We start from the raw sequence: 22,123 nt of genomic DNA, 5'->3' as shown, positions 1-22,123 counted from the left end.
GTTATGTTCTATGATACAATGCTATGTTAAGGTCCCCTTTCAGGGTGTCCTGAAGGTCAAAACTATTTTCATTGTAATACTAAGACATTTGCATTTTCCATTTTTATTCTCTCATGAGAGCACAGAATATTAAAAGTTCATTGATTTTTAAATTTCATTTTAAATTCCACATTGTAACTAATCTTTAAAACACTACCTCTTGTCAAGTTTTGGTGTGGTATAAAGAAAAATATCCACAATAATCTGAAAATTGCTCTTCCTTTCCCAACTACATATCTGTGTGAGGCTGGATTTTCTTCACATACTTTTACTAACAGGACATATCAACATTTTGAATGTAGAAAATGGATATGAGAATTCATCTGTCTTTTGTTAAGCCAGACATTAAAAGTATTTGCAAAAATTGAAAAAAATGTCACTTTTCTCACTAAATGTTTTTTGTTGTTTATTTTGGAAAATAGAACTAGTTTTTATAAACTGTGTTATTAATGTTGACATGTAATGAGTTACTTTATTTTTAAATGAATTATTTGAATTTTTAAAAATTTGTTTTAATTGGTAAATAGTAATAAATATAACCCACATTTAAAAAGGCTTTTTTGAGGTCCTCAATACTTTTAAAGAGCACAAAGTGGTTCTGAGACCCCAAAATTTGAGAATAATAATTAATAAAGCACATTACAAAGCATATCATTTGTGTAAAAAAAAAAAAAAAAGAAAGGAAAGAAAGAAAGAGCAAATCTCAGGATAGACTGGCAATGAAGGAAATACCCAGTATTTAAAAAGGAGTCATCTGTGAGTGTTGGAATTGCTGGTTAGTTTAATTTTCTTTTTTCATGCTTTTCTGTTTTCCTATATATTCTACAACGGAATTTGTATTTGGCAATTAGAAAAATCTTGCATTTTCACCTGAATTTGACTGAAGGATGGGGAGAAAAGTATTAGCCTATATTATGTTTTAAAAAATATTTTACTAGATCACACATATAATTTTTTTTTGCTGGATTATTGTGTGGGTGAAGAATAAAAGAATATTATGAGATATTTATCTTAATTTTGAGAACTGCTATAAGAGATCTAAGTGCTTTAAAATGTGTAAAAATGATTTGGGGGAATCAGAGTTTTATATGAGTCCTATTTATTCCAACACAGTCTTCCATAAAAATGAATTAAATCTTTTGCTGGCTTCCAATTTTGAGATTTTTCAGCCAGAAACAAAAAGGCTAGGGCAAGCTACTGGCAAGTTATTTCCCAGTGTATCAACAGGAATGTTATTTGATCTCTTACTTACTATTCCCTGTGGAATGTGAGAGACTTCCTTTTGGGATGTTGGTTTACTGTCTGCATTATGTTGCAGGTAAAAAGTTCCTTGTTCTTTTCTAGCCGTGGTGTTAGACCGTCCGCTAGGTCTTGTGGATGTTTCTCGTGATAACGCTGGGTCTAGCCCGGCTGCTGCTGCTGTGCCTTCAACTCTGTAGGAACCAGGCCCCTCTGCCACCCACCCAACATGACAAAATGGGATTGAAGTGTAATAAGCACTAAAGGTGGCAGAACGCGTCTAAGAATGTAAAATACCTGGACCATTGCTTAGAAAGTTGAAGGGGAGAGAGGCAAAGTTTAGTTATCGATGTTGATTTTATTCCCAGATTTTGTAAATTGTGTTCTTGAGAGATGAATCTTGCAGATTGCAGTTCTTTTAAGCCCACAATGGAGAGGGAAATAACCGCATGAATTTTAAAAAAGGTTCCCACCCCAACCTTTATAGATCATTGGTTTGAGAATAAAAATTAAAAAAAAAGGAGATTGAGAAATTTTCTAAACACTTTACGTATGCACAAAAGATCATACTTTCTAATAATGCAGAAACCACAAAGTTAGTGGTGGTAATGAGTTATCTTCCAGAGCTGATCTAGCACAAAATGTCTAAGGATTTGTCAGTAACAGTGACAGTGTGATTAATTTTCTTGGATAGATTATTGGCAGCACTAGTTTGAGGACTAGATCAAAAGTCAATGGAGCCCAGCCAGCATAGCTTAGTGGTTCATGAACATCAACCTATGAACCAGGAGGTTCCGGTTCGATTTCGGTCCGGGCACATGACCAGGTTGGCATGCAGGAAGCAGCCGATCAATGATTCTCTCTCATCATTGATGTTTCTATCTCTCTCTCCCTTTCTCTTCCTCTCTGAAATCAATAAAAGTCTATTTTTTTAAAAGTCAGTGGAGTGCTCGAGTACTTGAAAATTAAAGAGAAGATATGTGGTGGTTGCTCAATCAAAATTTTCTGGTCTAACTCCTCTCCCCATCTCATCTTGTACTCCCCTGTATTCAGCAAAGAAGATTCTCAAGGACATTCTCTCCATAGTGGGAGGGCGCCCCTATTGTGCTCCTTGTGGTATGTCTGTGAGGTTGATCCATATAGGCCCAGGAGAGCCAACCCACTGACCCCCAAGCTTCTCTGCTGGTGCAGGCAGAGGGTCCTCTCTCTGGAAGCCCCAGGGTTGGCAGGTTTTTTACTCATTTATGCTTATCTCCACAGCATGTGCTGGAGTGAGGTCTGGGTATGTTTTACTATAATTGTTTCTTCTAAAAAATGATAAAGAAAAATGGCATATACAATACTAGGTATATGGAAAAACCTTCATTCCATCTAGTAGAGGAGCTGGGTTTTATTTTTAAATGTACTATTGTTATTTTCCAGGCCACAATTTAAGGACTCTTTCTCTGTTGCAAACTTAAGAAAAATTGCTGAAGGGTCAGTCACTAAGGAAATGAGGAAACCGGATCAGATTTCTTCTATTTTTTTGGACCAATTAGCCCTTGTCCTTAGTGCTTTTATGAAGTTTGCGTAGTTGTAGTAAGAAAAAAAAAAAAAAAGTGGAACAGCAGGGGAGAAATCTCTCCTGACTCACTGATACATTTTTGAAAGATCCCAGCCTGACACATTCTATTCAGATGAGTGCTCTGTTTCCTAGTAACCACAACTCAACCTTCACAGCAGCTTGACAGCAGTGTCTGGTGGGGTACAGTTTCTGTGCTGCGCTAATACTCCATAGCTGTTGAAGAATTCCGGTGCTCAAGAGCTAAGCTTGTGTTTAACTCCTCAGCTGGGAATCCCAGAACATGAATGTTCTTATCTTCCATGGTTTTTCACTTACATTTTTAACCATCCTACCTAATAATAGACAAATATCCAAATTGACCATACCTCCAGAACACCCACAAGCCACGCCCATCATCCAATCAGAGCGAGTATGCAAATTAACCCAAACCAAGATGGCTACAGCCACAGAGAGCAAGGTTTCCTAGGTAGCAGAGGAAGCCAAGCTTTCCGCCTGCCCTTGCCAGGCCTAAGCCTCCGCTCAAGCTACAAAGTTTCAATTATAGAAGGTAAACAAATTCAAACAGAAATGGCGGCAGAACGGAGCTTGAGAGAGCAGGCCAGGGTTGCCAGCGGCAACAGGGGAAGCAAAGCTTTCCGCACACCCTGGCCAGGCCCACCCGCTTAAGCTACAAAGTTTCAATTATAACCCCAACAGAAATGGCTGCTGGCCGCGGAGGGAGCACCAGGTTTGGCTCCGCTCCAGGCTACAAAGTTTCAATTGTAGAAGGAAAATAAATTCCAGATACCAGGGCCTCCGCTTGGGTTGCCAGGGGGCGTGGCCGGCCTGCAAACCACCACAGGCCGCTCGCTCAGGCCGCCCCACACCCCAAGGGAACCCCACCCTGATCAGGGACACCCTTCAGGGCAAACCAGCTGGCCCCCACCCCTGTACCAGGCCTCTATCCTATCTAATAAAAGAGTAATATGCAGATTGATCATCACTGCAACACACAATATAGCTGCCCCCATGTGGTCAAAGATCCTGCCCCCATGTGGACACAAGATGGCCACCACAAGATGGCCAGCAGGGGAGGGCAGTTGGGAGGCACCCTGCCTGCAAGGGAGGGCAGTTGAGAAGGAGCAGGCCTGCAAGGGAGGGCAGTTGAGAGGGACCAGGCCTGCAAGGGAGGGCAGTTGGAGGTGATCAACCCTGCAGGAGAGGGCAGTTAGGGGTGACCAGGCCGGCAGAGGAGGGAAGTTGTGGGCAAACAGGCTGGCAGCGGAGTGGTTAGGGGGTGATCAGGCTGGCAGGCAGAAGTGGTTAGGGGCAATCAGGAAGGCAGGCAGGCAAGCAGTTGGGAGCCAGCAGTCCTGGATTGTGAGAGGGATGTCCGACTGCCCATTGAAACAGGCAGTCGGACATTCCTCAAGGGGTCCCAGATTGGAGAGGGTACAGGCTGGGCTGAGGGACAACCCCCCTCCATGCACGAATTTTGTGCACTGGGCCTCTAGTGGTTAATATTGCCCATGGCTGATGGTTTATTTCTCCCTGCACTCTTGGGTCTAACGATATTAGTGGCCCTCAACTAGTATAATTCTGAAGACATTTTTGGTTGTCAAAACTGGGGGCAGGGTACTGTTAGCATCTAGTGGATAGAAGCCAGAGATCTTACTGAGTATCTTCAGCCCTCAGGATAGCCCTCTATAACAAAGAATTTATGTAGCTGAAATGTCAATAGTGCCACTGTTGAGGAACTCCCAAGACCACACATAATTGACTTGCCCATGTTTTGGTATGAAATAGTCACTAAGCTATGAACCAGCCCTGTCATACCATAGTTCATTTATTTTGGTTCTCTGGATTTGGCACCCTTTTGCCCTCAGTTTTCTGTAATAGTGGAGAATTTACTAATTTCAAAGTTCTGATGGGTTCTGTAACATTGTTACCCACAACTAGGTAGACATGTCCTACTTTGAAGTAAGTGGACAAGTTTATGCAGGTGGCCCACATGTAATATTTTGGTTGGGGAAGGATGGATAGGAAAGAAGGAAGATACTATTTTGAAACCTTGTACCTCCATTATAACTTTTTAATTGATTGATTTGAGAGAGAGAGAGAGAGAGAGAGAGAGAGAGAGAGAGAGAGAGATTGTTGTTCCACTTATTTATACATTCATTGGTCACTTATTATATGTGCCCTGACCTGGGATTGAACCCACAACCTTAGCGTATCAGGATGATGCTCTAACCAACTGAACTACCTGATCATAGCCTTGAAACCTTATACTTTCAAATGGAACACTTTTTTTGTCTAGTCCTGGTTATAAGGTCAAGCACATGTTTTAGGCACCCAATAACTCATGTTTCCTCAGTTGTTAATAACAAGTATTACAACCCAGCCAATGTGGCTCAGTGGTTGAGCGTTGACCTATGGATCAGGAGGTCACAGTTGGATTCCCAGTCAGGGCACATTCCTGGGTTGCAGTCTCAATCCCTAGTGGGGGGCATGCAGGAGGCAGCCGATCAGTGATTCTCTCTCATCATTGATGTTTCTGTCTCTCTCTCTCTCCCTTCCTCTCTGAAATCAATATATATATATATATATACACACACACACACACACACACACACACACATGTAAACAAGTATACATGTAAACCATCATTAACTCGTTATCAGGACTATCTAAAGCCCCGAGAAAGATAGGATGATGGGTAATTTCCAATCTGCTTGGAGGTTAGAGTAGTATTTTGGAACCATCTGTATTATACTAACATATATGCCATTGGGTCTTTTGATTTTAAAGATTACAGACTTCTGTGAAGGTGCCCCAAAGCACACCAAGCTATACCATATGATTTCACACTTCCCTCCTTTTGCACATATTGTTCCTTTTGACTGAATTGTCCCCAAACACCTGGTCTTCCTGGAAAACTTATTTTTGTCTTGCAAAACCTTACATCAGCCTTTTATACTCTGTCATTATATTCCAGACCCCTCCTCTCACATGTGTTCCCACCGCCTGCCCCTATCCACTCAAAGTTTAAAAGTTTCCTTCTCTGTAAATGTGCATATGAGGCTGGGAAATGTAAGCCCAGAAAGGAGAGAAATAAGCTTGGTGACAGCTAGTCATCTCTAACAGAGAGCAAAGAAACAACTCTCTGTATTCCAGACAGAAAATGGAATCTGTTGGAAGAATTTTAAAGAGCTCACAGAATGAATGGCAGACTGAGGAGCTGAACCGGGACCAGGGGAGTGCTGTGGGGCCCAGAGACCAAGAAGGACTGATCCAGCCTGAGTGCCATGGATTTTCAGCCTTCCAGTCATTTCTGCTTAAGATTCAAATTCCCTGATTGGGGTAGGGCTGTGGGGTAGATGGGTCCCAATCAGCTGAGTCTGAGTAGCTGCCCATTTCTGAGCTTCTAGAAGATGGCAGGGCTGACCGTCCAATGGCTCTTTATCTCATTCAGAGTAAAATCCAAACCCTCCCTATGGCCCATCAGTCCAGGTGAACTGGCTCCCAACTACCCTTCTCATCTTCTCTCTCTTCCCCTCACTCTATTCTAGCACCGTCTCATCTTTGCTGTTTGTGTTTGCCAAGCAGTCTCATCTCAGTGATTTTAATACTGTTGTTCGCTCTGCTCTTTCTCTTAATATTTGCAGGCTCACTCCCTCACTCCTTTCAGATCTCTGCTCAAAATCTCTTTGAGAGATCTTCCTTGACCACCCTACATAATACAGCACCCCAACTCATAACCATCACCCTCTATTCCACTTACTCTGTTTTATTTTCTTCATAGCACTTACCACCACCTAACGTTTGTTCATTTGCTTTGTTTTTTTTTCTGTCTTCCCTCTACTAGAATTTAAGCAACATGGGAGACTGTTTTATTTCCCTGCTGAAAACCAGACACTGGGTGAATGACAGAGCAAGCACTAGAATCTAGGTCTCCTTCCTCCTGTTAGCAGATGGCAGCAGAAGCAACCTTAGACCTAGCATTGCCCTAGGCTAAAGTAACCTGAGGCATTTAAGAATATCAACTTCTTTTCTTTTTTGCACAATCTGACTCAAATAGTCAACCCTTATTCTTTGCAGCTTATAGATGTGTTTGCCATGGATATAATATTATCACTGACCATGGGTATTGCTTTAAAATTGGTCTCTGTTGCTTATGAAGCATCATGTCAACCACTGTGGTTCTGGAGTTCTGAAAGCTTGTGCAAACAAAGGTGTGAAGGAGACTCATGTGATCAGGGCATTGCTGAGTTCTGACAGGTGAATTCCTCCTGGTCTGATGGGTCCACATATCACGTTATGGTGGAGACTAGAAGGCATGTAGGTTAGCTATCGTATCTGCTCTTGCTGTCAGGTGATGTCCTTTTGGCTCTACCAACTGCAGTATATGTGATCATTTATTTATTTTGTAAAATGGCGAGTAGAATTGCCACACAGCACCCTCTTTTTCCTCCCTAAGTTCTGAAGCAGTTGATAGATAAATCAAAGGAATGGCAGATACAGATCAAAATGTCAACTTTATTACTGATAAAGCTAATGATATCAGAAAATGTGGCTTAGGTACAAAACAACAAAGTGCTTTCTAATACCAAATTTCAGAAATAGCCAGATTTTTTTTTTTTAATCCTCACTGGAGGATATGTTTTTAATAGATTTTAAAGAGAGGAAGAGAGAGAGAGAGAGATGAGAGAGAAACGTCGGTTCAGTTGCCTCCTCTCCAGTATGTGCCCTAACAGGGAATCGAACCTGCCACCTTTTGATGTACTGGATGATGCTCCAGCCAACTGAGTCACACTGGCCAGAGCAGAAATAGCCAAATTTATATCCCAAGTCACAGGTTCTGAAGACCTCATCACATGAGGACCTGCCTTGTATACTTTATAGCACCAGGAACAGAGTAAAATGGGGAAGAGTGATAGAGGGAAGCTAGGCCAGGAAGGAGTGTTATAACAGATGTTCTTCCACATGGAAAGAAACAACGGAATGAGAAATTAGTGTCTCGAGTAAAAATTTAAAATAAATTGCTATCATGTATTTTAAGATTTTATAGATAAAAAGAACTCCTTTTAAAAAGCTAAAAAGATATGTATCTTTATATTGCACCCTTGTATAAAAGAAGCAGGAAAATGTTCACATACAACTGAGTGTTCTCAAGCTAGTCTGGGAGAACTTGGTTGTGTCTAGCGATGCTCTTGTACAGATGAGGGCTTAGGCAAGGACCTGATTTGCTTTGCTGTGGAGCTGCCTCTAGTGGCAACATGCAAACACATCCTAGTTTTCCCATGAATAAAATAAGAAGAAAGTAATTTATAGTTCTACCACAAATCTGTAGCTCAGATCAAAATGGTTAATTTGAAATTAATTGTAAGATCTTTTAGAAAATTTATACCACATGCCTAGCATACTGCTTAGTACATAATTAGAGTTCATTAAATACTTGTTCAGTGAATTAATCTTGACTTTAGCTTCAATTTGAAATCAGTTGAAAGCCAATGATGATTGAAAAAGTCTTGCAGTTTTGAACTTCTTCTGAAACAAAAATTCCATGCCTGTGAGCAGTAATGAACAGAAACTAGAAATGTACAGAAAGAGTAACATAAGCTCTTAACTACTTTCCACTAAACCTAATTGACAGGAATAGCCAAAACTCCCCATTTTCTCTGTAAAATAGACTGATGCCCAAAGCAAACTAACCACTCCTGATAGAAGGCTGCTGTCTAATAATACCTATTATTTTTAGTTTCATGTTTACTAAGGGCCAGTTGTGATTATTTTCATACCATTTTATACTAGTTGTACTAGTTATTATTACATGATTTATTTAAATATTACTGAAGCTGATGAAATATGTGTACAAAAGTAAGAGTTGTTCCTCTGAAAATGAAGGTGAATGTATTGGAAAGACTTCATAAGAGGAGAGCCCTTAAAAGAACTGCTAAACCACATGATCCTTGCTCACAGGTAGTTTATGGACTTGTAGTGTAGCTATGATATATGTAAAAAAAACCTCTCATGTAGGGTGTAAATGCCTTAGGAAGATATTACATTGAGATTCCATAAATTCAGGGGAAGACAATTACTTTTGGCTTACAGCATCAGTGATGGCTACATGGAGAAGCTGATATGTGAGCTAAAGTTAGGCTATCTAGAGGTGATTCATTCCAAGTGAAGAGAAGGATGTAAGAAAAGACACGAGGGAGAGGGCCAGTGTTTGGCTGGAGCACATGGTTTATGATCATGGGTATTGCACTTTAAAATTGGTCTGTTTATGAAGGGGAAGAATGGAAAGTAAAACTAGAAAGATAAATGGGTTCCAAATAGTAGCAAGCCCTAACTTACAGGCTTGTAAAATGTCTGGTCATTGTGAAAATAAGATACTTATTCTTCTCATCCACAATGAATTTCTGTGGTCTTTAGTATATCTACAAAACAAGCACCTTATATTAGAGCATGATAACGCTGTGTCATAATTTTTTCATTCATAGTTACATGGATATTTTTTCTTAATTCCCTAATGGTTTATAAGCACTGTTCAATCTAAGCTACTTTGCATTACTTTTGTTCAGCAATGCATATAATTGAATTTCTGCTAAAGACATAAGGATTCAATTAATTCTTAGTGAAATATTAATTAGTGATTATGCTTTTAAGAATTCTTGCTTCTTTTTTTAAGGCCCTCATAAAATAGTAACAATTTGTATTATAAGATCACAAGTTTGCTTGGTGTTTTATGCATTAAAAACATGTTTTCAAAGTTTGCAATATAAGCAGGATCATAAGTGACTTTATTGCTGTGTTTTAACAATCTATAATAATAAAAGTGTGATATGCTAATTATCACACCAGATGTCCTTCCAGATGTCCTTCCTTCCAGACAAAGCTATATTGGGCGGGAACCGTGGCAGAGGCGGCAGCTGCGGCAGTGGTGGGCAGGGGCTGGGACCAAGGCCCTTGCACGAATTTCATGCATTGGACCTCTGATTGATATATAATGCACTTTAACAGATTTAGTTGGGAAAAATTCTACCCATGACCTTGTTTTGTTTGTTACACTTCTGGTTAGTGTACTGAGATTGTTGGAGAGTAGAATAAAGCAACATGCAAATCTAAGCTACAGTTCAAAATTATATTCCTATAAGGAACTTTAATGTCACTTTAGCTGTTAGCCATAGGTAGGTATAACCAGTTCCTAGAATATGTATCTTGAGCCTAATAGAAACAAAATGTAATAATTTTAAATTTTTATCTTTCAGAATAAAATTGAAGACCTTTTTACTTCTTTAGAAATGCAGTGTGTTTTTTAAGTAAAAAAATGAGAGTACCAATTCAAAACAAATATGCGGTGAAATAAGGGAAACTACCATTTTGGTAGCTCCTCTTTGATGGCTAGTCATTTTCACTTTAAAAATTTCAATTTGGACATACATATTCTCTTTTTCTGTGATGGGTTTTCACTTTATGGCCCCAACTCAGAATTCCCATGATATATTTACTGGACAGCAAATTTTAGAGTTAAAACAGAAATGTATTACATAGGGGTAGGATGGAGGTGGATACTTGGAAATAAAGTGAGCTAGGAATCAGAGAACTAAGGATTTTGAACTTTGTTTTCATCACAGGTAGAAGGAATTTGCTGAGATTTTTGAGCAGGGAGTGACATGATGAAAATTTTCAGTAAAGCTGGTGGAAGATGGGCAAGATGAGTTGAGGGTGGGGGCAGATAAGAGGTACATATAATACCAGCTGAACAGTTAGGAATGTAATGTAAAAATCTAGAGGTGATGTGATTAAAAAACAACAACACTAGGTCAGGGTGGCTTAGTAACAGAGAGGGCACAGATGCAAGAGCCATTATGAAGGTCCAGGTGACTAGAGAGGAAGCCTGAGTGAAAGGTCAAGGTGGAAAAAAAAAAAAAAAGAAAGGTCAAGGTGGGGAGGGTAATTCTGATAAGGGAGGTGATGAATTTAACTTTAGTTTTTAAAAATATACATATATTTATTGATTTCAGAGAGGAAGGAAGAGGGAGAGAGAGAGATAGAAACATCAATGATGAGAGAATCATTGATTGGCTGCCTCCTGCACAAACCTACCTACTAGGGATTGAGCCCACAATCGGGGCATGTGACCTGACCTGGAATCAAACCTGTGACCTCCTGGTTTATAGGTTGATGCTCAACTACTGAGCCACATCAGTCAGGCTAGCTTTTTTTGTTTGTTTGTTTGTTTGTTTGAAGATATTGATTCATTTCAGTCTAGGATGTATTATTATATTTGACAATTTTTAAACTTTATTTTGTATACTTCTCTATTTTTGATATGGGTGGTAAAGTTACCTCTATATTTTAATTTCACATTAATACTTTAGCTGGTAAATGTATGATATTTACTTATTATAATAAGTAATTAATATAATGTTTTTATTATAATATATGTAATTATTAATATTATTATTTTTTTTTACTGTAGGTTATCAGACCAGGATGAAGAAGGCAAGACCAAGCAGAAGTGTATTATATCTGACCCCTCCTTTTCCATGGTGACAGTTCAACGGGAAGATAGTGGAATAACCTGGGAAACAAATTCAAGTAGGTCTTCCACTCCTTGGGCTTCGGAAGAAAGTCAGACGTCTGGTGTTTGTAGTCTGGAAGGGTCAGCTATAAATTCTACTGCAGGGAATGTTTCCTTTATTGTGGATGAAGTTAAAAAGGCCCGGAAAAGAACATCTAAGTCAAAGCATGGCTCACCATCGTTGCGTCGGAAAGGCAACAAAAAAAGAAATTCTTTTGAAACCCAAGATGTTCCAGCAAACAAAAAAGATAATCCTTTAATTTCAGAAAGCCAGGTACTAAATACCCAGAATGAGACGTTATCTAGTGGCAGTTATGATAAAATGAGAAAAAAGAAGACCACCTCAAATACACCTCCTATTACTGGAGCAATATACAAAGAACACAAGCCATTAGTGTTACGGCCAGTCTATATAGGAACAGTACAATATAAAATTAAGATGTTTAATTCAGTTAAAGAAGAACTAATTCCTCTACAATTTTATGGGACATTGCCAAAGGGTTATGTAATTAAAGAAATACATTATAGGAAGGGGAAAGATGCATCCGTTAGTCTAGAGCCAGATATGGGCAATCGTGATTCTAATATAGTTTCTAAAACAGGCAAATTAGTAGGCCAAAGTGTAGAAGATGATAAAGGAAAAGAGCTTACTTCACCCTGGAGAGGTGCACTCTCCAAAGGATCGAAGTCCCATACCTCCTTACTCAGTCGAGAAGACCAAAAGAAAGTTTCCCCGGATTCTCCTCTGAAGGCCGCTTCTGCCGCCAAGCACACAGTTTCCTCTTACGGAAGCGATGACACAGCCAAGGAAGCACAGCGCAGCCCTCCGCAGTCAGTGCCACAACAGCCAGGTGTTGAAGCAAAACCCTATGAAACGGAGCCTCCCTCTCTTATGCCTGATACACCTGCAGCAGCAAAGGAAGAGTTCGAGCCTGATTCACAAGAAATTGTACCTTCAGAGCCTGAATCTTTAGTCTCACCGCCTTTCATGGGTGAGGTAAAGAAGGAAGATGTGTATTCTGCTGACCATTCCATTTCACCGGAGGCAGAGAAGGGTTCTCTGGAAACAGGTTCATCAGGTCTGGCAGCATCTCTCCAGGAAGACATTGGCCCAGAGAGAGAAGAATTAGATCTGACTTCACTAGCAAGGGCAGAACCAGTCTCTGAACAACTGACCCCTCCTCAGCTCGATGTCAAAGGAGAGAAAGAAGAAAACGTGCCTGAGCCACCCATTTCTCTTTCTGAACCCTTAGTGTCAGATAAAGAAGAAATAGAGACGTCTGTACCAAGAGCTGCTACCCCTGAACCTGAAGATTCTCATTTAGTGGAAGAAGAGATCATAGAACTTGATTACCCAGAAAGTCCACCTGTTTCTGAGGAGCCCTTCCCACCCCCCTTGGCCCCTGAAGTGGAGCAGAAAGAAGAGGAGCCCATTCTACCATCACTGACAACATCAACACCTGAACATGTTGCTTTGTCTGAGGAAGAAACAGAAGAAAATGAGTCTGTTTCTACTGATTCTGCTTTTGTATCAGAGTACTCAGTCCCACAGGATATGAACCATGAACTAGAGAAGCAAGAAGTTGAGCCAGTTTCTCAATCCATTGTAAAAGCTACATCTGAACATGCAGTTTTGTCAGAGGAGGAGAATGAGGAATTTGAGCCTTATTCGGCCTCTGCATCTGAACACTCTCTCTCACCATCTATAACCGAGAAGACTTCTGAATGCCAATCCCCACTGTTTTCAACAGTTACATTGTCTGGAGAAGAGGCCGCAGAAAGTGGGCATTACACACCAGATTCCACATCTGCTTCTGAATATTCAATTCCATCACAGGCAACAAAAGAGTCACTGAAGAGCATTGACCATAAGTCCCCATTAAAGTCAAAAGGTGTTTCTGAGCACGCGATTTTGTCAGAAGAAGAGAAGGAAGACACTGGGCTGTATTCCCCAGATGTGGCCTCTGTGGCTGAACACTCTCTCCCCCCAGGCACAGCTGAGATGACTTCTGAATACCAAGCCCCACCACTTTCAGCCACTCCTTCTGAACATGTGGTCCTATCGGAAGAGGAACTAGGAAGTGAGCGTTTCACACCAGATTCAACATTGAATTCCCAAAATATAGTTCCACCAAAGGTAACACAGGAAATTCCAAAGAAAATAACTGATGATGCATCGCTCTTAAAATCAAAAGGTGTTTCTGAGCACATGATTTTGTCAGAAGAAGAGAAGGAAGACACTGGGCTGTATTCCCCAGATGTGGCCTCTGTGGCTGAACACTCTCTCCCGCCAGGCACAGCTGAGGTGACTTCTGAATACCAAGCCCCACCACTTTCAGCCACCCCATCTGAACACATGATTCCATCAGAAGAGGAGACAGTAGAAATGGAGCGGTACACACCCTCTTCCACCGCTGCTTCTGAGTTTTCAGTACCACCACATGCAACACCTGAATCACAGGAGGAAGAAATTGTCCACAGATCCCCTTTAAATCTAAAAGGTGTCTCTTCACCCATGAATTATTCAGAAGAAGAGCAAGAAGATGTTGAACCTTTTTCTCCAGACTCTGCATTTGTGTCAGAGTTCTCATTCCCACCCTATGCAACTCAGGAAACAGAGAGAAGAGAATTGGAGTGTGAATCTCCAATATGTTTAACATCACCATCAGAACACACTATTTTGTCCGATGAAGACACTGAAGAAGCTGAGCTTTTTTCTCCAGACTCAGCATCACAAGTTTCAGTCCCACCATATAGAATCCCAGAAACAAAGAAAAATGAAATTGAGCCTGATTCACTGTTAACTGCAGTATCTGCTTCAGGATATTCCTGCTTTACCGAAGCAGATGAGGAAGAAATTGAATCAACAGCTGCTACACCAGTACCTGAGCATCTCAGTTCATCACAGAAGCAACAAGCTGAACCTTCCCCTCCGATGTCTGCATCTGGAGAGTTGAGTCTGCCAAATAAAGCAGAGAAAGCAGATGCTCAAACATTCTCAACATCTGTATCTGAATATCTTACTTCAGCATGGAAACAGGTAACTCAAGCATTTTTAGAACCTGAGCCTGAAGATTTGATTCCACCACATTTAACCAGTGAATTAGAGAAGGGAGAAATGAAGACTAGTTCATCAGTAGCTGCAACACCTGTTTCTGTACCTGCAGAATCACCCATGGTAAAGGAAGAAACCAAACCTGTTTCACCTTCATCTCAGTATTCAGTTTCACCTGATTCAGTCCATGCACTTAAGAAAGAACAAGAACCCAAAGCATTGCTCACTCCAAAAGCTGCAAATGAACAGATGGCTTTGTTTAAAGTTAAAAGTAAGGAAGAAATTTTGCCTGATTCTCAAGAAGCTGCAGCACATGTATCACAGGATCAAGAAATGGAACCTCAGCCTCCAAATGTTCCAGGGTCTGGAATGAAATTTTCTGTTCTGTCTGATTTGGTAGATGAGCCAAAGAAGGATGTCAAATTCAATTTAGCTCCAACTGTGACATCTGAACTAGAACAGAGAATATTGTCAGAGAATGAGCCTGAAGTAATAAAACCATATTCACCTCTAAAGGAACCACCTTTATCTGGGCCTGAGAGGCTATCAGCAGTGAAAATGGAAGGGAAACACGATTCCAAAGTAACTGGTGCACCTAGAGTGCTGCGTTCAGCGTCACCAGGAGTGGAAAAGGAAGCTGAACATGGACCATCTGCACCAGAATTTTCAGAAGAAATAAAGAAAGAAATTGAACCCAGTTCTTCCGTAACCACAGCCTCTCTAGCTAAGCATGATGCAAACTTAACCAAATTAGCAAAAGAAGAAATTCCAGCAGAGTTATCTCTTACTACCCCTATAGAACATCCAGTCTTAACTGTAGGAAAGCGTGAATTAGAAAGTGGTTTGCCACCATTGGTAACATCTGTGGATGAGCAATTACTCCTTGAAGATGAAGGAAAGATAGCAATTAAAGCTAGCTCTTATATTGAAACTGCTGCATCCAAACATCCAACTTGGTCAGAAGCAGAGAAGGAAATTAAACTGGATTCACCTCCAAGCATATCCTCTATATCAGAGCATTCTATTTTGCCAAAGGTGCAAACTGAAGAAGTGAAACCTGGGTTGCCAATAACCAAAACACTGTCTTCTCAGCATGCAGACGTATCTAAGGATGCAAGAGTGGAAAGCAAACAAGGTCTTTCATTTCCTACAGTCCTTGACTCTGAACATTTGGCCTCACCACAGGAAAAGAATTCTGTGTCTGCCTCAGAGGTGTCAGGGCTTTCAGTCAGCCTAGGTGGTGAGATAAAGAAAAAAGAAGCTGAACTTCCTTTCTCACAAAATGTGTCACCTGCACCCAAACATGAAGTTCTAAAAGGCAAAACTGAGAAAATGGCAAGTTCTTCTCCCGAGTTGGAGACGTTAGTGTCAGAAGATTTAGCTCCAACATTACCAACCGTCAGTGACGATAAGAGCAAACAGGCAATGGAGACATCTTCTACAGCTCAGGGAGATTTCCTGTCAGGAAAACAGGGTCTCGCTCTGGCAGAGCTCTCTTTGGAACCTGTGGAGAAAGACAAGCCACGCCAAATGTCAGAATTACCAAATGCTGGTGGTTTAGGTAGGCAAAGTGGATCTATAGACTCAAAACAAATAAAATCTCCCATAACTGAAACAGGGGGTTCTGTCTTAGGAAAGGGCCTTGCTGAGCTTAGGAGCAGAGGAGAAGAAGACAGGAAACTTCACGTGTCAACCACAGTGCCTGAAATTTCAGAGGTTTCATCAGACCTTAAGGAGGAACCTCTGAATCAAGAAATTAAGTCTGTCTCTCCTGAGGTAGTCAGCTTAGGGTCAAAAGAAGCATGTACCTCTTTGGTTGAAGGAGATAACCCTGAAGGACTTCAGCCATACACTTTTACTTTAGAAGGATTATCAAAAGAATTGAGCCATTCAGCTGACTTTAAAAAGGGGGGAAAACAAGAAATAAGCTCATTACTGCCAACAGGAAATTTGGAGGCACAAGTGACAGGAGATACTGTAACTACACTAAAAGAAGAAACAGACCAAGCAAATTCATTCCCTGTACCTCAAAGTATAACGAAACCATCAAAGATGGCTTCTTCTGACCGCCTTATGGAACAAGAGAAGCCTGAAAACACACTTCAGTCAGATCAAGCTGTTAAATTACCTGATATAAGCACATCTTTTGTGGCAAAACAAGATTTGGGTATTAAACAGCTTGCAGTTATGAAAGAGAATTTGCCTTTGGAAGAATCAAAATCATTTTTGACAACCAAGGGTGCCGATGTTAAAGAAACACAAATGAGAGAGGCCCTTATTTCTCCAGAGGACGAAAACTGGATGCTGGAAAAGCCAGAAAGAGATCTGGCAAGTCATCGTGAAGAAAGAATACTGGGACCTGCGCAGCTGGGTTCCTCTGGCAGCACTGATCTGGAGACAGGGCAGCCCAAGGCTACTTTGTCGAAGAAAGACCGTGCATATGAAACCGGAAAGCCGATTCTGCCACATTCTGCTGAAGAATCTCACTTATCATTACAAGAACCATTAACTACTCATGATATCCCCAGTGGTAATGTAGAGATCTTATCAACTAAAACATCTTCTTCTGAAGAAATAAAGCTGGTCCCCCAAACAAAATCTTTCTTTCCAGCTGAAAATGTGGAGAGAAACAAAGCAGTGTTGGAAAAAGCAAACACAGAGTTTTCCAGACCTTGCAAAGACAGCCAGGAAGAAGCCAAACTGCCTTCTGAAAGAATCCTCCAGAAACCAGTGTCTGGTCCATCCATGGAACAGGTCAAGTCAGAAACTATTCCCTCACCTGCCAAAGCAGCTCCTTTCCTGGCAGAAGATGCAGAACCTGTGGTGGACAATAAAAAAGAAGCACTCAGGAGTGTATCTCCTTTACCTGGAGAGAAGCAATTAGAAGAATCAAAAATGGAGCAGTCAAAAGTTGTAGATGATGCTAATGAGAGAGGGAAACCAACATCTGGAATGAAAATATCCACACAAATAAAAACCTCAATCCTAGAAAATAAAGAACCTCAACCCCCAGAATCACCTGAGGTGACACAAAAGCTGCCTGAGCAGCCAAAGGCAGTTAAACCCAGCCATTCTGAAGAAAAGAAAAAGAAAGGAATTTCATCTTTCACGTCATGGATGTCCAATTTGTTTTCTAGATCAAGCACTCCAGATAATAAAGTTGCTGAAAAAGAAGATTTAGAAACTCAACCAAGTCCATCTGTAGAAAAAGCAGCGACTGTGATAGAGCCTAAAGGTACAGCTCCTGCTGACTTGAATGCAACTGAGAAACCAGCTGATCAACTTCTACCAGAGGCAAAACTCATAACCGCTGAAGAATCCAGAGGTACTTCAGTTAAATCTGAGGAAGGTCAAGACTTTAAAGAAAAGCCTCCTCTTTTATCAAATGTAGAAGTTTTACAGCAGCCAAAACCCAACTTTGAGGTGTCCAGTGAAGATCGTGGGAAGAAAGAAATGGACCTAAACTCAGTAGTTACTTCTGTTGATAGTGAGGAACATTTTGGAATTCAATCTTATTCTCCGATGGGTGAGAAATCCATTATGGAAGAAGCCAAACGTGCTGTTCCTCTTCATGTCCCTGATCATAAAGGAGCCCAGAAGCCAGAAATCTCTTCTCCATCTAAATGGAGTATTTCTATTCTTAAGGAAGAGCCAAGAAGTGATCAAAAAGAAAACTCACTCTTTTCACCTGATGCGGTAGATAAGGTGACACAACAGCCACAATCAGTTTCATCTAGCTTCACAAGTAAAAATACCACGAGGGAATCAGAGAAGCCAGAGTTAATAATTTTGCCAGAAAACTCTAAAGGCAGTTTAATTAATCTTGGTGAGGACAGACTAACGAAAGAAATGCCAAAACCTACTTCCCTGAAAATTTCTGAAGAGGAAGTAAAACTCAGGTCTGTTAGCCCAACTGAGGAGAAAGATAATTTGGAAGTCAGATCATGTTCCTTGGCAGACAAGAAGGTGCTGGCAGAAAAACAAGAAACTGTGACCCCATTAGAGTTAAGATATAATAATGAAATAGAAGAGACACCAATTACACATGGATCTCGCTATATTAAATTGGAGGAATCAAAAGCTGCTGCTGTGCTGCAGCAAGTCTGTCAAAATGAAGACGACAAAGAAAGACACAAAATTGTTGAGGAGGAGAAAGGAGAAGAAAAAGAAAAGCAGCTACAAGCATTTTCAGAAGGAAAGAAGCAGCAGGAGATTCAGCCTTATTCTGTGAATATAGCCAGGACTATGCCTGAAAAATCAGATGACTCTTTAAGTCGTTCTTTGGGTGAAACTCAACCATTTTCATTAGTTAAAACTACATCAACTACTGAAAAATTAGAAACCATGATCTCAGAGACTCACCCAGAAATCATGGAAACAAAGGTAGTAGGAACTCAGCCCTCTTTATTAGAAGAAAGTAAAGTATTGGTGGAGAAAACCAAGATGTTCCTTCCAGTGGATCGTCCTTATCGTGATGAACTAGATGGCCACTCCTTTCCTAAGGAAGAAAATCTGGTATTGGAGAAATCAAGCAGGGATGTGGCAAGTCACAGTGAAAAAAAGGGACAGGTCACAGTGTCAGAGCTGTCAAAAGGTGGTTCAGTAGATATCACAAAAGATAATATAAAACAAGGATCTCCATCTAAAGAATCAAAGAGCTTAGAAACACCGCCATATTTGTTGCCATCTGTGAAACCACAAACACTTGTTTCAGAGGCTTCTCCAGAAATTAGTACTGTAAAGAATCAAGAAATTAGTACAGAGAAGAAACAAGAATTGACTACAGATAGGCATACAGTCCATACTATTCAAACATCTAAAGTGCAAACATCTGAAATGTCTAAACAATCTGTACTTGTTTCAAAGCACCAATTGGGGGCTGTAGGAGCTGCCCATGTAAATGAACCACACTCTCCAGCAAGCAGCAACTATGCTGAATTTATAAGAAATGCATCAACAACCGATGCCAATAAAATATCCAAGGAGCCTGAAGAAGAATTTACAACGACTAGTAAGCCAGCTGGACTTTCAGAAGATCAAAAGAGTGCCTTCAGTATCATTTCTGAAGGCTGTGAGATATTGAATATCCATGCTCCTGCATTTATATCTTCAGTTGATCAGGAAGAAAGTGAGCAAATGCAAGATAAGTTAGAATATTTGGAAGAGAAGGCCTCACTTAAAACTCTACCCTTCCCTGGTGATAGTGAGGCTGTTGCTTGCCATAAAACATTAAAGAGTAAGTTAGACTCTGAGAAAAAAGTTACATCTTTGAAAGAAAATAAACAAAAGGAAACTTATGAAACAAAAGAGGAAATATCCACAGATTCAGAAACTGGTGATTTAGCCTTTAATCAGCCCACAATTCCCGGTGAGGAGGATTATTTTGAAAAATATACGTTGATTGATTATAACATCTCCCCCGACACAGAAATACAGAAAGCTCCAGGGAAATTAAATGTTGAGGTGAAACTCTCAAAGGAAGTTATAGAAGAAGCTGTCTCTTTCCCAGAAAGTTCAGAGGAAAGTGCCCTAGAACATGAATATGACTTGGTGAAGTTAGATGAAAGTTTTTATGGACTGGAAAAGGACTACAGCAAATTATCTCACTCAGAGACCCAAAAGTCTGTGGTTATCCAAAAATCAGCTGACAGAGATGCTTCAAAGAGCACAAATAGAGATGTGGACTCAAAGTCACCTGGGATGCCCTTATTTGATACAGAAGAAGGAGTTTTGTCACGAACCCAGATATTTCCTACCACTGCTACAGCCATTAATCCTGAACTTCTGGAGGAACCACCTGCACTTGCATTTTTATACAAGGATCTGTATGAAGAAGCAGTTGGAGAGAAAAAGAAGGAAGGGGAGACAGCTTCTGAAGGTGACAGTGTGAATTCTGAGGCATCATTTCCAAGCAAAAATTCTGACACTGATGATGGAACAGGAATATATTTTGAGAAGTATATACTCAAAGATGACATTCTTCATGACACATCTGTAATGGAAAAGGACCAAGGCCAAGGTCTGGAAGGAAAACCAGTTGGTAAGGATGATTCATACCAACTAATAGCAGCAGAAAGGGAAATTGGGACGAGGTTTAGAACTATTTGGGGGGAAAGGAGTCTGGAAGAGGAAGAGAAAGCTTCTTACAGGGAGGGAGAATCAGTAGGCCATGTGGAGACCCTGGACAATGTAGATACACAGAGGAAGGCTCCCATCACTGAGGAAGTCAAAGTGGTTACCCAGAAGATAAGCTATGCGGTTCCATTTGAAGATACCCCTCATGTTCTGGAGAGCATAGATGAAACAAGCACTCAGGGTAATGAAGCAGCAAATGCAAATCCAGAGGTCAATCTGAATGTCCCAGTACAAGTGTCCTTCCCAGAGGAAGAATTTGCATCTGGTGCAATTTGTGTTCAAGAAACACTGCAAGTAGAACCTCCAATAATGGTCCTACCCGAGCCAAGTGAAGATAGGCTCCGCAGCAGCCCTGTCCAGGATGAATATGAGTTTGCAGAATCTCTGAATTATGAAGTAGTTACTCAAGACACTTTATCAGAAGAATCCACGCCTGAAGATGTGTTATCTCAGGGAAAGGAATCCTTTGAACATATCAGTGGAAATGAATTTGTGAGTGAGGTGGAACAAAGTATGTCTTCTGAACAGAACGAGTTGGGCAGAGAGAGGATAGAAGACCAATTATCATCAGAGTTAGTAACTGAGAAGGAGCAAAAAGAACCGAAAAAGTCCCAGATTGACACGTATTGCTATACTTGCAAAAGCCCAATTTCTGCTGTTGACAAGATATTTGGCACCCACAAAGACCATGAGGTATCAACGCTTGATACAGCTATAAGTGCTGTAAAGGTAAATAGATTTTAAAGCATTAAGTATATAATAATACATACAGTGGTGGGGAAAAAGTAGTTTTACAGTTGTATGTGAAAGTTTATTCTTGTGTTATTATTTATTAACTAGTGGCCCGGTACACGAATTTGTGCACTGGTGGGGTACAGTAGGCCTGCCCCGATGAGGGGCTGATCGGGGGCGCGGCCAGCCAGGGTGAGGGGCTGCAGTTGTTCCAGTCATTCTGGTGGTTCTGCCATTCGGCCGATAGGCTTTTATTATATAGGATTATTGTATTATGTATCTGTATTACAACTGTAAACTTACTTTTGCCCACCCCTGTATAAATGTAATTTGTTTTCATATTTTCTCAATTTAAAAAATGATCAGTATTTGACACATTCATCTTTAGGCATAACAGTCTGAAAGAAAACTTAAGAACATTTCCCCAGGCATTTAGTTAAGATCAGTTGATAAACATTTATTATGTATACACTATGTGCCAAGTATTTTTCTAGATTCTGGGGATATCAGGATAAATAACACAGGGTCACTGCCTTTGAAGGGTCTTAACATTATCCAAAAAAAGCCAAATGACTTTAAATTAAAATATACTTTTGTGCATAAAACAGTTTATTTTCTGTTACCTACAATATCATCCTTTAAAATATACATTTACATTACATTGAGCAATTTTGTTGCAAGTTTTATAAAATAGAGAGTAACACATTTTAAATTAGTATTCTCCATATTTCCTCTTTATCAAATTTATGCTAGAAATGGAAAACCTAGCTCTGTCTGTATATTTCTGATGTTA

The 22,123-nt window shown here is 40.4% G+C and overlaps 1 protein-coding gene across 1 annotated transcript in view; it reads left to right on the top strand.

Moving 5' to 3' along the window:
* The window catches only part of CMYA5 (cardiomyopathy associated 5), a 93,126-nt gene that overhangs the window by 22,156 nt on the left and 48,847 nt on the right, over window positions 1-22,123 (top strand). The window contains exon 2 of the mRNA XM_008161980.3: window positions 11,307-21,327. Coding sequence (XP_008160202.2) covers window positions 11,307-21,327 — 10,021 coding nt within the window. The remainder of the gene's footprint in view (window positions 1-11,306; window positions 21,328-22,123) is intronic.

The sequence above is a fragment of the Eptesicus fuscus genome, chromosome 4, assembly GCF_027574615.1.
Source record: "Eptesicus fuscus isolate TK198812 chromosome 4, DD_ASM_mEF_20220401, whole genome shotgun sequence".
NCBI classification, from domain to species: domain Eukaryota; kingdom Metazoa; phylum Chordata; class Mammalia; order Chiroptera; family Vespertilionidae; genus Eptesicus; species Eptesicus fuscus.
Note: the sequence above shows the minus strand (reverse complement) of the source record. Positions and strands in the feature narration are given on the sequence as shown.